Source organism: Portunus trituberculatus, chromosome 38 (assembly GCF_017591435.1).
Source record: "Portunus trituberculatus isolate SZX2019 chromosome 38, ASM1759143v1, whole genome shotgun sequence".
Lineage (NCBI taxonomy): Eukaryota > Metazoa > Arthropoda > Malacostraca > Decapoda > Portunidae > Portunus > Portunus trituberculatus.
The window spans coordinates 29221543-29236542 of NC_059292.1; the positions used below are offsets into that span (position 1 = coordinate 29221543).

The 15000-nt window shown below is 45.0% G+C and overlaps 1 protein-coding gene across 1 annotated transcript in view; it reads left to right on the forward strand.

Moving 5' to 3' along the window:
* The first annotated feature begins 2598 nt into the window (after positions 1–2598).
* LOC123514919 overlaps positions 2599–15000 on the forward strand; it is a 176260-nt gene continuing 163858 nt past the window's right edge. Inside the window, exons 1-2 of the mRNA XM_045273176.1 lie at positions 2599–2811; positions 8196–9866. Of these exons, the coding sequence (XP_045129111.1) occupies positions 2599–2811; positions 8196–9866 (1884 nt within the window). The remainder of the gene's footprint in view (positions 2812–8195; positions 9867–15000) is intronic.

Here is a 15000-nt window from a genome sequence, read left to right on the forward strand (position 1 = left end):
AAACCCTGACGCACAACAAAAGCTAATAACAATAGGAATTTGCTCTTACCTCTCGCAGTGTTACATCACTATTTGAAACTGCAAGTGAAATGAATAAATAAATAGAATGATAGAAAGAGTGACGACTTCAATGTGGTCATGGGAAAGAGTCCAACAATAAAGAGTATATTCAATTAAATCACTCATGTCACCTGTGAATTCCTTAATCCCTTCAGTACTGAGACGCATTTTTACCAAGGGTGTGATTAGACGATTTTATTTACATTAGGAAGGGCCTATGGAGGTCAGAAGATAAATGGGCAGAGTCTTCACCATTTTAACCCACACATGATTTTCTGAAGCTGTATCAAATCACTAAACAGTAAACAGAATGAATATGAAAACGCGCCATGGTACTGAAGGGAGTAATTTCTTCCTGCGTAGGGTCGGGTCATGTCAGGAAGTCCTCGCCCTGGTTCTCGCGCCTCGCTGTGATGAATTGCTCTTCTTGTATAGCAACGCCCTGCGACACCGGTACAGTGAGAGGCCCAGCGCTGCTCATGAATGCTTGCTGGTGATGGTGGTAGTAGTGAACTGTGTAAATCTGAGAGGTGGTGGAAGTTATGATGGTGAATGATGAGACTGGTAGATGAAGAATAGTGATGATGGTCTGAGTTCCTTTTTGTGGTGATGATGATGGTGAGTAGAGACTAGTAGATGGAGGAGAGATAATGATGTTAGCTATAATGTGGTGGTGATGGTGGTGATGGTGATAACAGAGCACAGATTGATCGACGCCTACGCTGTCACAGTAACTTCAAGGTCACATAGCGGGATAGGAGCAGAAGCAAGGCCAGGTTGGGGACACAGTCACACACCTTGCCTACGGCCTTGGTGAGGTACGGACAAGCAGTCTCTCTGTATGATGAGAGTACAAACACGTGAAGCAGTTGTAGCAGGTCTCTCTCTCTCTCTCTCTCTCTCTCTCTCTCTCTCTCTCTCTCTCTCTCTCTCTCTCTCTCTCTCTCTCTCTCTCTCTCTCTCTCTCTCTCTCTCTCTCTCTCTCTCTTGTTCGCCACGTGTTTAAAATTAAGAGTAATTTATTTTTCTCCTCCTCCTCCTCTTCCTCCTCTTCCTCCTCCTCTCCTTACATCTGCTTGTTCAACCTCAATACTTGTTCGCTTTCCTCTTCTTTATTTTCTCACTTCCTTTTTTTTCATGTGCGTCTTAAATTCGTTCAGATGGAGAAGGATCACGTCACCTCTTTAGTATTTCTTTTTCTTTTCTTTTATATTCACGTCTTTTTACAGCAGTGTTGACCCCCGACACTCCCTTTTGTGTGCCTCGTTATTGTCTGGACTGGCTTGGCTTGTGGAGGCGAGCTGCGTGTTACTGTGTTGTTGTGTTGTGTTGTGTTGCATTGTTTTCCATTGATTAACTCCTTCAGCACTGGGACGCATTTTTACCTTGAGTTCTGGGCACAATTACACCAACTTATTTATATCTTGAAGAGTTTATGGAGGTCAGAAAATTAATGGCTACAGTCTTCACTATCTTAATCCCTCACATGAGTTTCTGAAGCTGTATAAAATAACCAAATAATAAGAGGAATTGATATGGAAACGCGTCATGGTACTGAAGGATTTAACCCCTTCAGTACCGTGACGCGTTTCCATATTCATTCTGCTTACTATTTGATGATTTTATACAGTTATAAAACTCATATAGGGGATTGAAATAGTGAAGACTGTGGCCATTAATCTTCTGACCTCCATAGATCCTTCCTAATGTCAATGATATGGTCTAATGATACATAAATCTCAAGGTAAAAATGTGTCCCAGTACTGAAGGAGTTAAGAGTGCCCAGAGTGTTTGTTGTGAGTGGCTCTGGGAAGTGTGTGTCCACTCTGCTGTTTCTGAGCGGTGAGGTTTGCTGTGACAGGAGGCAGTATAGGACGTCTTGCAGTGTATGGGTACCGGTGTTCTGTAGTGCTTGTAGGATTACAAAAGGAAACATTAAGGAAGGACAAACAGCAGCAGCAGCACATTTGTTGGTCCATATGAAGTTGTTTGTGGTATCCTGGGCTGTTTGATGGTTTCTTTCTTTCTTTCCATTTTTTGCATTAGAGCAATTGATATCAGGACACAGTTTGATCCATAACGAACTGCGTATTACTGCAACTACAAAGAAGAAGAAGAAGAAGAAGAAGAAGAAGAAGAAGAAGAAGAAGAAGAAGAAGAAGAAGGAGAAGAAGAACACTAAACAAATCTCACAAAGGGTATCGGAGGTCAACACAGCTATAAAAGACGTGAATATAAGAGAAGAGAAAAATATACTTAAGCGTAAAAGTGGTGGTGGGGAGAAATACAAAAATCTTTTCTCTCAGCCTTGGCCAGCGTCATCTTAGAGAAGTTACCAATTAAATGAAAGTTAGGATGAAATATACCTCTTGGCAAATTAGAAGAATTAGACTGGAAAAAAGACAGAGAGAGAGAGAGAGAGAGAGAGAGATGGGGGGCCATCAATCAGCGGTGTAGGGTGGGGCGGGCGGCTCTGCACCACTGTCACCACTCACGGACGATAACACGTGAGTCTAGCAATGAATGGTGGAGGGTGCCATGAGGCGGGGCGGGGCAGGGCGTGTATCCAGGGCCACCGCGGGGCGTGCTGGGGCGCATCGGGGCCGTGAGCCGAGTCGCCAGGTCTGTGGCAGGCCGGCGCCACGTAATCCCGCCGCTGGGGGATTACCACCTAGCGCGCCCCGATCACCCCGCTTCCACCTCCACCTGACGTCACTTGGGGTGCTGGGGGTGCTGGGAGTCAAGGGGAGAGTGTGAGGGAGAGGGGGGAGGAGGGAAGAAGGAAAAAGAAGAGACAGAAGAAGTGAAGAGGAAGAGACAAAAGGGAGAAGGGAGAGGAATGTTTGTGGTCACTAGTCTTGCGCACCACCTTCTGTCAGACTTCTTGCTCACATCACCTGTTGCTGCGCTCTCCCCATCTCCCCCCCCTCTCTTTCTACCCACTCTCTCCTCCTCTTCCTCCTCCTCCATCCGTACCCTTCCATGCTTGAATGTATTTTCTCTGTCTTGGTATGACTAGAAGGCAAACACGTCTGACAGTTGTTGATGTTTTTCTGTGGAGGAAATTAGTAAACTGAAGGTTGTCTGCTGTTCATCTGTCTGTCTGTCTGTCTATCTGTCTGTTCGTCTGTCTCTCTTCGTGTTTGTAAGGCAGTTTGTTTATATTTGATTTCTCGCAGCGAGCTAAATTAATTTCAGTGTGAAGTTATTTAATTTAGTCTGTTAAATTTTACAGGTGAATGGACGGTTGTACTAGTGTGTGTGTGTGTGTGTGTGTGTGTGTGTGTGTGTGTGTGTGTGTGTGTGTGTGTGTCTCTCTCTCTCTCTCTCTCTCTCTCTCTCTCTCTCTCTCTCTCTCTCTCTCTCTCTCTCTCTCTCTCTCTCTCTCTCTCTCTCTCTCTCTCTCTCTCTCTCTCTCTCTCTCTCTCTCTCTCTCTGTGCATCCTATTTCCCTTTCCGATTCCCTTCTATATAACCCTTTCCTCTTTTCTATCCACTACACCAAGCCTCACCGTGAACCTCCCCCAGCCTCACCACCACCATCGTCTCCCTTCCTCCTGTTTTTCCTCCTCTTCTTCACCGTCCCCAACCACCCCTATCCTCACCACCATCGTCGTCCTTCCTCCTTTTCCTACTCGTCTTCTTCCTTCCTTCCTTCCCTTCCTCTCCTTCTTCCACGTTCATTGCCGCCTCTTAGAGTTATCACCAATGTATACATCGCTAATCCCTGCACCACTAAGGACGTAGGTCTTAAGAGAGAGTGTATATTACCCTTGCATTAGATGATGATTGCGTGGAAATAGAGGAAAAAAAAGGGAAATTAAAAAAAAGGTTTTGCGAAAGCCTAAGATGAATGAATAAGTCCCATGCTGCTCCATTTCTTTTTCTTTTTTTTTTCTTTTTTTACTATTATTATTCTTAACGCATTTGTGCCACGACGCGTTTCCATATTCATTCTGCTTACTATTTGGTGAAATATTTTTATACAGCTTCAGGAACTCGTGTGGGCGATTAGAATAAGTAAAGACTGTGGCCATTAATCTTTTGACCTTCATAGAGCCTTCCTAATGTCAATAAAATGGTCTTTTCTGCTTACTATTTGGTGATTTTGTACAGCTTCAGAAACTAGTGTGGGGGATTAAGAACAGTAAAGACTCCAGCCATTATTCTTTTGACCTCCATAGAGCCTTCCTAGTGTCAATAAGATCGTCTAATCGTTTACAAATCTCAAGGTAGAAATGTATCCTAGTATTGAAAAGGTTTATAAGGGTGGTAAACAGCATCAGGAGAGTGAAAAAAGGACGGCGCTGGATTTTCTTTTTTTTTTCTTATATGTATATGAAGGAACACCGGCTAAAGACAACAAAACGGCAATTAAAAAAGAAGAAAGAAGTGAGGGGTGGGTGGGAGGAAGGGTCCAGTGACGTGCTTGTTCGAAAGGAAATGTGAACGAAATCATCGAAAAATTTTAGGTAATTGTCTTGAAACAACCATCACTTCATTGAAAGAGTTTAATTCTAAGTCATACGAAGGGGGAAAGTATCGAGGCAGGCAGAAAGGTCCATACTTTACCAGAGAAAGGAAAGAAATACTGTGAATACTCTTAGTGTTGTGCTGTCAGTCGTTTGTCCTTATGATTTAAACACACACACACACACACACACACACACACACACACACACACACACACACACACACACACACACACACACACTGAAGAAAAGATGATATACTTAAATCAATAAAATCTGCGTTTTTCTCCTTTATCTTTACACGTTCATTATTTTATTATCTTTCTTTTCTCCTTGTCATGCTGATAAACTTAGAACTCATTGTGTTTCCTAAGGGATTGGAGGAGGAGGAGGAAAAGAAGTAGAAGTAGAAGTAGATGCAAAAGAATAAGAAAGAAGAAGAAGAAGAACGAAAAAAAAAGAACGAAAAAAAAAAGAAGAGGATGAAGAGAGAAGGATGGGAAAAGACGTGTTGGAAGAGAGGAGTTAAAGGAGAAGGAGGAGGAGGAGGAGGGGGGGGAGGAGGAGAAGGAGGAGATAGAGAAGAGAGGAAAGAGGAGGATTGTGTGGTGAGTACGAAAAAAATTGCAGTCATTTGAGAAACTGGTAAAGCATTAAGGCGATGTGCGTGACGTGATGTATTGTTTGTGTGTGTGTGTGTGTGTGTGTGTGTGTGTGTGTGTGTGTGTGTGTGTGTGTGTGTGTGTGTGTGTGTGTGTGTGTGTTGGGGAAGGGAAGGAGAGAAGAGTGGTGAGGCAGCATGACCATCAAATCTTGTCATTACCTGGTCATGTCAGTCTCTTTTCCAGGATCAGTGTTAGGTTAGGTTAGTGGGTTAAATTAGGTTAGGTTAGCAAAGTTATATTAAGTTACTTTAGAGAGAAAAAAAAACATGTATTCGATCATTCTCTCCATCTTCCTCCTCCTCCCTCTTTTGTTCCTCTTCCTCCTCCTCCTCGTCCTCGTGCTCGTCCTCCTCTTCGTCGTCGTCGTCGTCGTCGTCGTCGTCCTCGTTCTCGTCCTCGTCCTCGTCCTCGTCCTCGTCCTCGTCCTCCTCCTCCTCCTCCTCCTCCTCCTCCTCCTCCTCCTCCTCCAGAACACGTTTAGTCTAACATGTCGATGATATAGAATAAGCATTCGTTTCATAATATGTCCTGAGAACCGAAGAAAGTGAAGTGATGCACACACCACTTTCTTTTATCCTTCTAATAACAAGATATTAGTTAGGGGTGCTGGACTACTTAGCCATGACAACAGGAGGAACTATGGTCGGAAAAGGTTGGGAAAAGCTGATTTAGTGGATTATGTTAGGTTATGTTTCATGCAGGTACGATTGGAATAGTTTAAGTTAACCCCCTTCAATACCGGAACACATTTTTTACCTTGAGATTTCTGTACGATTAGACTATTTTACTGGCATTAGGGAGGTTGTGTGGAGGTCATAAGATTAATGGCCAAAGTCTTCACTATTTTAATCCTCCCCACACAAGTTTCTGAAGCTGTATAAAATCCCTAAATAGTCACCACAATGAATATGGGAACGGGTTATGGTACTGAGAAGGTTAAGAGAAGACAGGTAAGATGATGTGTGTATGTTAGGGTAGGTTAGGTTAGGTTAGGTTAGTTTATATTGGGTTAGGTTAGGTTAGGTTAGGTTAGGTTAGTGACGTGCAGTGTTCGCAGTCACGTCACTCAGGTTTCTTATGTACACGAGTGTGGCATTGACTTTTGTGTTTTAATTTTGTTAAGGTAGAAATTTCCATATCTGCCTGTCATCATCCGAGCTAATGTGAACGTGTAATGGTCTCTCTCTCTCTCTCTCTCTCTCTCTCTCTCTCTCTCTCTCTCGGGTGGTATGGATGGCAGTATTCTTCTCATTTTTCTGTCTTTTTTTTTCCACACAAGAAGCTAACAAGCAGGTAAGCGCCTTGTCACTCAGCGGCTCTTCTGTCACTCCACACTCCGTTCCTCTTTTTCGTCTCAATCGGATTTAACTTCCCTTCTTTCCCCCTTCTCTCCTGCTTCTCGTGTTCCCTCTCTTTCTTTCTCTTTTCCCTTCTTATTTTTCTCTCTCTCTCTCTTCTTTTTTTCTCTCCCTTCTTCCTGTTCTGCTGCCCTGTCTCATGTTCCCTCTCTTCCTTTTTCTTTTCCCTTCTTTTCCTTTCTTTCTTCTTTTTCTTTTCCTTTTCTTTTTTGCTTTCCTGCCTATCGTGTTCCTCTCTTCCTTTTTTTTCCTGTTTTCTTTTCTTCTTTCTTCTTGTTCTTTTCCTCTTTTCCCTTTTTGCTTCCCTGCCTCGTGTTCTCTTTCTTTATTTCTCTTTTCCCCATCTTCTTTTCCTCTTTTCTTTCTCTCCTCTTTCTTTGCTTCCTTTTTCTTTGTTGTGTTTCTTTTGTTTATTTGTTCTTTATTGTTTTCGATCTCTCATTCCCTTTTCTATTCTTCTTCTTTATTCTTCCTTTATTTATTTGTTTATTCATTCATTCATTTATTTATTGCATACTATAAACTGTACCCAGCAGATTTATTCTAATCCTTTTTTATTTACATTCTTATTCTCTTCACTTAGTTTTTTTTTTTTTCTTTCATTCATTCGTTTTAAGCTTTCACAATGGAGTAAAAGATTAATCCTTATATTATACAACTTAAATATTATGAATCGTGTTAAGATCATCTCTCCTGTCCTCTCCCTTTCACCACACCCCTCCTCAAGTTCCCCTCCTATCCCTCTTATCCTATCTTATCCTATCCTCCTACTTTCCCTTCCCTTCTCTCTCTCTCTCTCTCTCTCTCTCTCTCTCTCTCTCTCTCTCTCTCTCTCTCTCTCTCTCTCTCTCTCCTTTCATATTTGTAGCTTTTCTCTGTCCTCTTTCTTCCTTTTTAGTCTTTTTTACTCTTTTTTCATCCAGTCTCCTTGTTGCTGTACTTTTTCCTTTTGTCTCCCTCTTCCATTCCTGTCCTTCCCTTTCTCCTGTAGTGTCATCATAGTGCAGGGGACGTGACGCTTCGAAAAGCAGCGCCGTGGAGTGTCTCTTTTTATCCTGGACTGGGTGGCTGGGCTTGTGATTTGGCTGCAGCTTTATCTCCATACAAGACACTAATCATCTAGACAGAAATGCGAGTAGTTATTCAAGAATGTTTAAGTTTGTGTTAATATCCGCTCCGTTTTCACTTATTTTCAAATCGGCCTCGCCCCTTCTCACTCCTCTCTACGTTCACTCGCCTCTCCTCCCATTCCCATTCGTTTCCGCCCCGCGCCACACACCCTCAGGGGTCCCGATAAACACTCCGCCATCCAAAATGTTTCTTTGCATTTTCCTTTATTTATCGATTCTTTGCTTTCATGGTACTGATTCTTGACCTCGTGGTGTAGTTTTCTTCTCCATCATCTTCGTTGCTCCTGGTTCTCTTTACCTTGCTTCTCTGTGCGTGGCAGAGGAAGGTGTCTACCCAGCTGGCCACAGCTCATACTGACCACCTGGGAAGGTGTGTTTGATTCAGTGTAGGTGTGTACCGTCTGAGGCAGCGAGGTGCACTGACTGAGTGAGTGACTGTGTGTGAGGGAGTGAGAGTGACTAGTGGCATTGCAGGTGCCTTAATTTTACTAACATGTTAATGTGTTGCAGGAGTGGCAGGGCGGCGCCCAACATGGGAGGCATGAGGCTGCCGGCCACGCTCCAGACACCAACCTCAGCCGCGTGAGGATGTCCCGCGCTGGCTGGCCACCCAGCGGGGCCGCGAGGCCCCCTGCCCTGCTGCCTCCACCCACCGCTGACTCCATCGCCTACCGGCGGTACCTGCGCTACCTGCCGGAGTACCGCTCACGGCGGCGTGAAGAAGAGCCTCGAGGAGGCCAGAAGAGCGGCGACCAGCGTCAGGACGAGGATGACGATGAGGGAGAGGAGAAGAAGGAGGGTGGGGCGAGGAGTGTGGCGAGTGACAGGGAGGGAGGGGATGGCGCTATCTTGTCTCCGGATGTAAGTGTAAGCTCTTTGGTGCGACAGTACACGAATATGCTCCAAGCTCGTAACATATCCACCGACGCGCCTTATAATTTTTCTCGTTCCTGCTCCAACCTCCTGACCCAGTGCCGCAGGCCTTCCGCGAGCCTCTCCGGAGGCACGCCGCCTGAGGGGGAACAGCCTCGCAAGGGCTCCCTTCACTGTCGTAGTGGCGCGCCGAACCAAGTCCGTTGTCGGTCCCTCTCGCTACCGTGGCCCAGCGAGTCGTCGTGGCGGTGGAGCAGCGAGCCCGGGTTGGCGTGCGAGGACCAACCCTCGGGGGTGGCGGTGGGTAACGCGGCTCCGCCCCATGCTGCATCACTGGCCAACCTCGACTCAGCCACAAGCGACGAGGGCTGCCCTGGGGACGACGTGTCCACCGGACCCTCCCCTCTAGCCTCGCCTGACTGCAGCGTTGCCCACCGGCTCTCGGGCCTCATTACGCCCTTCCGCTCCCTCTCCCCTGCCTCCTCGGTAGGGTCTCACCTCGGCTCAGTGGAGGACCTGCCTCTCGTGCGCTCCATGTCGGCAGGTCACGTGCTGGATAGCTTCAGGCGTTCTCACTCTACCGACAGTGCCGTCGAGGTGGAGGACGAGGCCACGTCACCGATGGGGTCACCACTAAACGATGACCCTGGCGTGGCGGAGGACAGCTGTGAAGCCCCTGACGAACATGGCGAGGGTGAGGATGAGGCACCAGTGTTCTACGAGTGTTCTGGCACTACCAGTTGTGCCGCAGTGAATGGTGACGGTGGCGGTAAGAGTGCCGAGCATGGGGTGACGCTGCGCCGCAAAAGTGCCGACGCGAGGAATGGCGGCTTGTCTGAACGGCGGCGGGGCGAAGTGAACGGCGATGCTCTCCTTCGACTGGTGCGGGGCTGTGGGATAGTGGGGTGCGGCCAGCGGCAGCAGGCGCGGCAGGGAGGAGTGTTGCGGACGCCCTCGGTGGTGATCAGTGACTACAGCGGCGACACGGTGAGCCTCACGGTGGCGCTTGCTTCAAGTGACTTCTCTCTGTCGCACCTGGACGGCCTGCAGCACTCTGCCTCCTCTCCGAGCCTCATCCCACCCTCGGACGACTTCTCCTCCAGGAAAGTGTCCAGCTGTTCCTCCTGTTCCTCCGTCAGCACCGTGGACTTCAGCACGCCGCTCACCCTCACGCCGCTGATGCGCAGGACACAATCCCCTGTCGAGGAATCCAACAACCGAATCTCCACTGGCTCCACCTACAGCTACCTCAGCAATTCCGAGGACGAGGTGGAGCACGTGCTGACAAGACCACAGACACCCCGCAAGGTGAGACTGCATGGCCCTCTTTTACAGTCTGTTCACTGCTTGCACACACACACACACACACACACACACACACACACACACACACTCACACACAGGTGAGTGATTGTGGTGTTGGAACTCTCCCGCGCTGTGCAAATAAACCTGCTTGTGATGGAAGACTGTGTGTGTACGTGCTTCTCTTCCTCTTCTTCCTCCTCCTCCTCATCTTCTTCCTCCTCCTCCGCCTCCTCCTCCTCTTCCTCCTCTCGGCAACCTATCCTTGTTCAAACTTCTATGTTGTTCACCGTCACACCCCCTGGCAGGGACCGAAAGTTCTGTTGTTGTTGGTGTTCCTTTTAATCTGCATTTTTTTTTTATTTCCTTCCTCCTATACACCTACTTTTCCCTTCTGTTTATTTTCCTATTGTTTATTACAGTTAAGTATGATAAAGTATTCAACGTTGGTATTATTGCTGGTCGTTCTTTCTTTCTCATACTCTTCGCTTATTTTGTATTCTTCTCCATCCTCCTCCTCCTCCTCCTCCTCCTCCTCTCCTTAACGACAAACATCGAGAAGACTTAGAGAAGAATTTAGAGTAGAAGCGAGTAAGTGTAGCCCCGAAAGAGTGTTATAGACATAGTTACGACTTGAATAGGAAGTAAGCCGGTCTTTTAACGCGGCACCAGACCATTCGACAGGCGGAAAGGTATTCGTATATTAGGAGGCTTTTAGAAAGGGACATAAAAGGTGTGGAGGAGGAGAAGGAGGAGGAGGAGGAGGAGGAGGAGGAGGAGGAGGAGGAGGAGGAGGAGGAGGAGGAGGAGGAGGAGGAGGAGGAGGAGGAGGAGGAAGAAGAAGAAGAAGAAGAAGAAGAAGAAGAAGAAGAAGAAGAAGAAGAAGAAGAAGAAGAAGAAGAAGAAGAAGAAGAAGAAGAAGAAGAAGAAGAAAAGGAGGAGGAGGATACGGGTAAGAGGAGGAGAAGAAAGAGGAGAATGAGCAGGAGGAGAAGCAAATGGGGTATACCAGTGACCAGAGCAAAGTTGAAGTCATCCCTAATAATACATGTGTCACGTCGATGTTCGCAGATGAAGACTTTATGTACATCAATTCAACCTCTTAAGACTGATAGAAGTGAAAAAAAAAAAAGAACGAAAAAAGTAATAAATTGTTTGTTCATCGTTGAAAACATTCTACACACAAACGGAAAAAGAAAAAAAATTGATAATATTCCTGAAGGCGAAAAAATTCCCATACAATTGATCTTTTTTTTATTTACTATTTGTTTTGTTTTTTAGCTAAGCGCCGGAGGAGTGACGCCCCGACCACCACCCTTTCTGTCCAGCAAATTGTCAACAGATGGCAAAGCTAGACCTGCATTACCGTGACACCGATCGTTACAAAGAGAACATTATCGATGGTGTTTCTTTTGACGTCAGTGGTTTGCAGAGTAATGGTAGCGGTCATTGGAGGCGCTGTAGTTAATGCTTTGAAGGTAACAGTTAGTGAGAACGTAATGCTCGGTATGGTTCAGTATATTTAAGTTTGTCTGCCTAACTGACTGACTTGACTTCCTTCATTACATACTCGAGAGTTTGATGACGTCAGTGGATCATATAGAATCTCTATTTCCAAAGGCATCTGATAAAGTACCCCACAAGTGCCTGCTCAGTAAGCTACACACACACACACACACACACACACACACACACACACACACACACATGGTAACACTATCAATATCCAAAATAGATTGAGGACTGGCTCTGACCGGAAACAGGGAATCGTTCTCAACTACGTTTCGTCTCTCACTTGAGTATAAGTAAAAAAGTGGCACATAAGAGGACACGGCGCGGTAGTGGGCACTACTCATTTTTTGACACACGAGATGGACTTCAGCGACGGTCCGTTTTTTATCTGTAGTGTTTTAGACTTTGCCGGTGACAGGAACATTTGCCTTTAGTGACAACATCGCTGGTCAAACAAGCCATGAGGCCAAATTTATGTGAACTAAAGCGACCCAGATTTCCCTTGTCACTTGGTTGTGAAATTTATTTTAATGTAAAGAAATGCTAAGTTTCTTACATTAGAAACAATAATCATAATGTCTTTTTTTCATTGAATGGACAGTAAGCGCGGTTAGTGAGGAAAATAACCTCAGATTCTCAATACCAAAGCAGCATATTGCCCTCACCTCCTTAACATTACTAAGAACATCATTTGCTTCATCACTCACAACTGAAAATAAATAGAGATTATAACACACACACACACACACACACACACACACACACACACACACACACACACACACACGCGCGCGCGGGCGGGCGCATGTGCACTCAGACACAGGTCTCTACACTATCAAGAGAGAGAGAGAGAGAGAGAGAGAGGAGGTGGGGGGATGACATATCTGTGTGTGTATTGCCTGCCTGTGCGTGAGAACTCCTTAGCACGAGTCTATGAGTAGATTTATATTAGTTTATTTATATGTCTGTATATGTGTGCATCAATGGACTTGTCAGATTAATATTACACCTAATAACAACAACAATAACTACTACTACTACTACTACTACTACTACTACAGTAACTAATACTACAATAACTACTACTACAATAACTACTACTACAATAACTACTTCTACAATAACTACTACTACTACTACTACAACAATAACTACAACAACAACTACTACTACTACTACTACTATTACCACTATACTTCTACCATCACTTTTATCACCATATCATTACCATGTCCTCTCTCTCTCTCTCTCTCTCTCTCTCTCTCTCTCTCTCTCTCTCTCTCTCTCTCTCTCTCTCTCTCAGCCTTGAACTTGTTGGGTGAAATCATGATAAACTCTGGGATCCGAAGCTATTTTTTTTTTTTTACGAGTATTTTCCTTTTACGGGCCACGCAAAGGTTGTGTGTGTGTGTGTGTGTGTGTGTGTGTGTGTGTGTGTGTGTGTGTGTGCATGTGTGTCAGGGTCGTATGAGGAGGAAGAGTAGAAGGAGAAGGAGGAGAAGAAGGAAGAGGGAAAGCGAAACGGAATAAATGAGGGAAAAAAAAAACACTAGACAGAGAGAGAGAGAGATAGAGAGAGAGAGAGAGTGTGTGTGTGTGTGTGTGTGTGTGTGTGTGTGTGTGTGTGTGTTTCCGAGGCAAGAGAAATAAGTGTTGAGTGTGTTGGTGGCTGACTGACAGATTGACTGACACGTTGACTTGAAGGACTGACTGACGAGGTGTTGACTGTCTGATTAGCTGCCTGACTGCCTAGCTGACGGAAGGGTGGGGTGATTGACGAGACAAGCTGACTGACTAACTGGCCGACTGACTGACTGACTGACTAACTGACCGACTAACTAACTGACTGACTGACTAATTAACTAACTGACCAACTTACTGACTGACTGACTAATTAACTAACTGACCAACTGACTGACTGACTGACTAATTAACTGACTGACTGACTGACTGACTGATTGACTGACTGGATGAGTAATTGAGTGGGGGAAAGAAACAGACTCAGTATTGCTTGTACTTTTCACTTGTCCAGTTCTAAAGTGAATAAATACATTAGTGCCGCGAATGTTTAGAGCGTGATTCTAACAAAGCGAAATTATATATATCACATAAACTATAGCGTTGATACAAGTGATAATGTATTAGTTAAGGAAGAGAGAGAGAGGAGGAGGAGGAGGAGGAGGAGGAGGAGGAGGAGGAGGAGGAAGAAGAGGAGGAGAAGAAGAAGAAGAAGAAGAAGAAGAAGAAGAAGAAGAAGAAGAAGGAGGAAAAGGAGGAAAAAAAATGTTGAAAAGCAGGAAAAATGTGAGTTATTTTTACATTTGAAGACATTTGAAGGTCATGATGATGATGATGATGAAAATAATGATGATGAATGATGATGATGGTGGTGGTGATGATGATGATGATGATGATGAGAGACAGAAAGAAGAAAAGGAACAAGAAAGAACGAAAGACAGAAAGGAAGAACGAAAGAAAGAAAGACAAGAGAAGAAGAAAAGAAGAAAAATTTGTTAAGAAGTGGGGAAAGGAGAAGGAATAAGAAGAGGAGGAGGAATATTGATGAAGTAACACATCTGACCCACTACAACCAAGAGGAAATAGGCAAAATAAACATGAAAACCAATGAAAATAAAAAAAAGAGACATACAAACCACTACATATACACACGTGTCTCCAACAAGCCAGTGGTGAGTGTGGCTCCGTCCATCTCCGTCCCTGAGTATTAACCCCTTCAGTACCATGACGCGTTTTCATATTGATTCTGCTTACTATTTGGTGATTTTTTACAGCTTCAGAAACTCATGTGGGGATTAAAATAGTGAAGACTCTGGCCATTAATCCTATGATCTCCATAGACTTTTTCTAATGTCAATAAAATGGTCTAATCACAGCCAAAACTCAGGGTAAAAAGGCGTTCCAGTACTGAAGAGGTTAAGAGGGTGGTGGTGGTGGTGATGCGGTGGTGGTGGTGGTGATGCGATGGTGGTGGTGGTGATGCTGACGTGGTTCTTATCGCCAAGTGTGTCCGGCTCGTATTCTCAAGGATTTTTGCACTTCACCTCCGCTATTTCAAAGGATTTATTTAAATTGACACGAGTTTTTTTTCAGATGCTTTTACGGTTCTAGAGGCAGAGTGACAAGATTTCTACATTTATTAACAGGAAAAACACTCTTGAAATCCCCGCTAATCATCTCTGTGGCCTTGGAAAACAGTCGTGGTGAGAAAGTAAAGCGTTTGTGAATACGGACTTTAATTGTAGTAAGGATGAAAACGGTCAAAATTTCAACTTAGTGTATTTCTGAGGATGAGAAAGAAGAGAAAGAAAATACTACAATCGTGGTGAGAGAATAAAATGTTTCTGAATACGAACTTGAGACCAGGACACCACCACCACCACACCAGGACCTGATACTAGACCAAAACAGAAGACATACTTGTACCCTCTCTCTCTCTCTCTCTCTCTCTCTCTCTCTCTCTCTCTCTCTCTCTCTCTCTCTCTCTCTCTCATGCACACTAGAACTCCATTTAACTTCACTAGAGCCTGATGTAAATGGTATTCAGTTCACGTCATGAGTTCTGAAGTGTCCCAACCGTTACATATTTTTTTTTTTTTTCCGTCCAGTC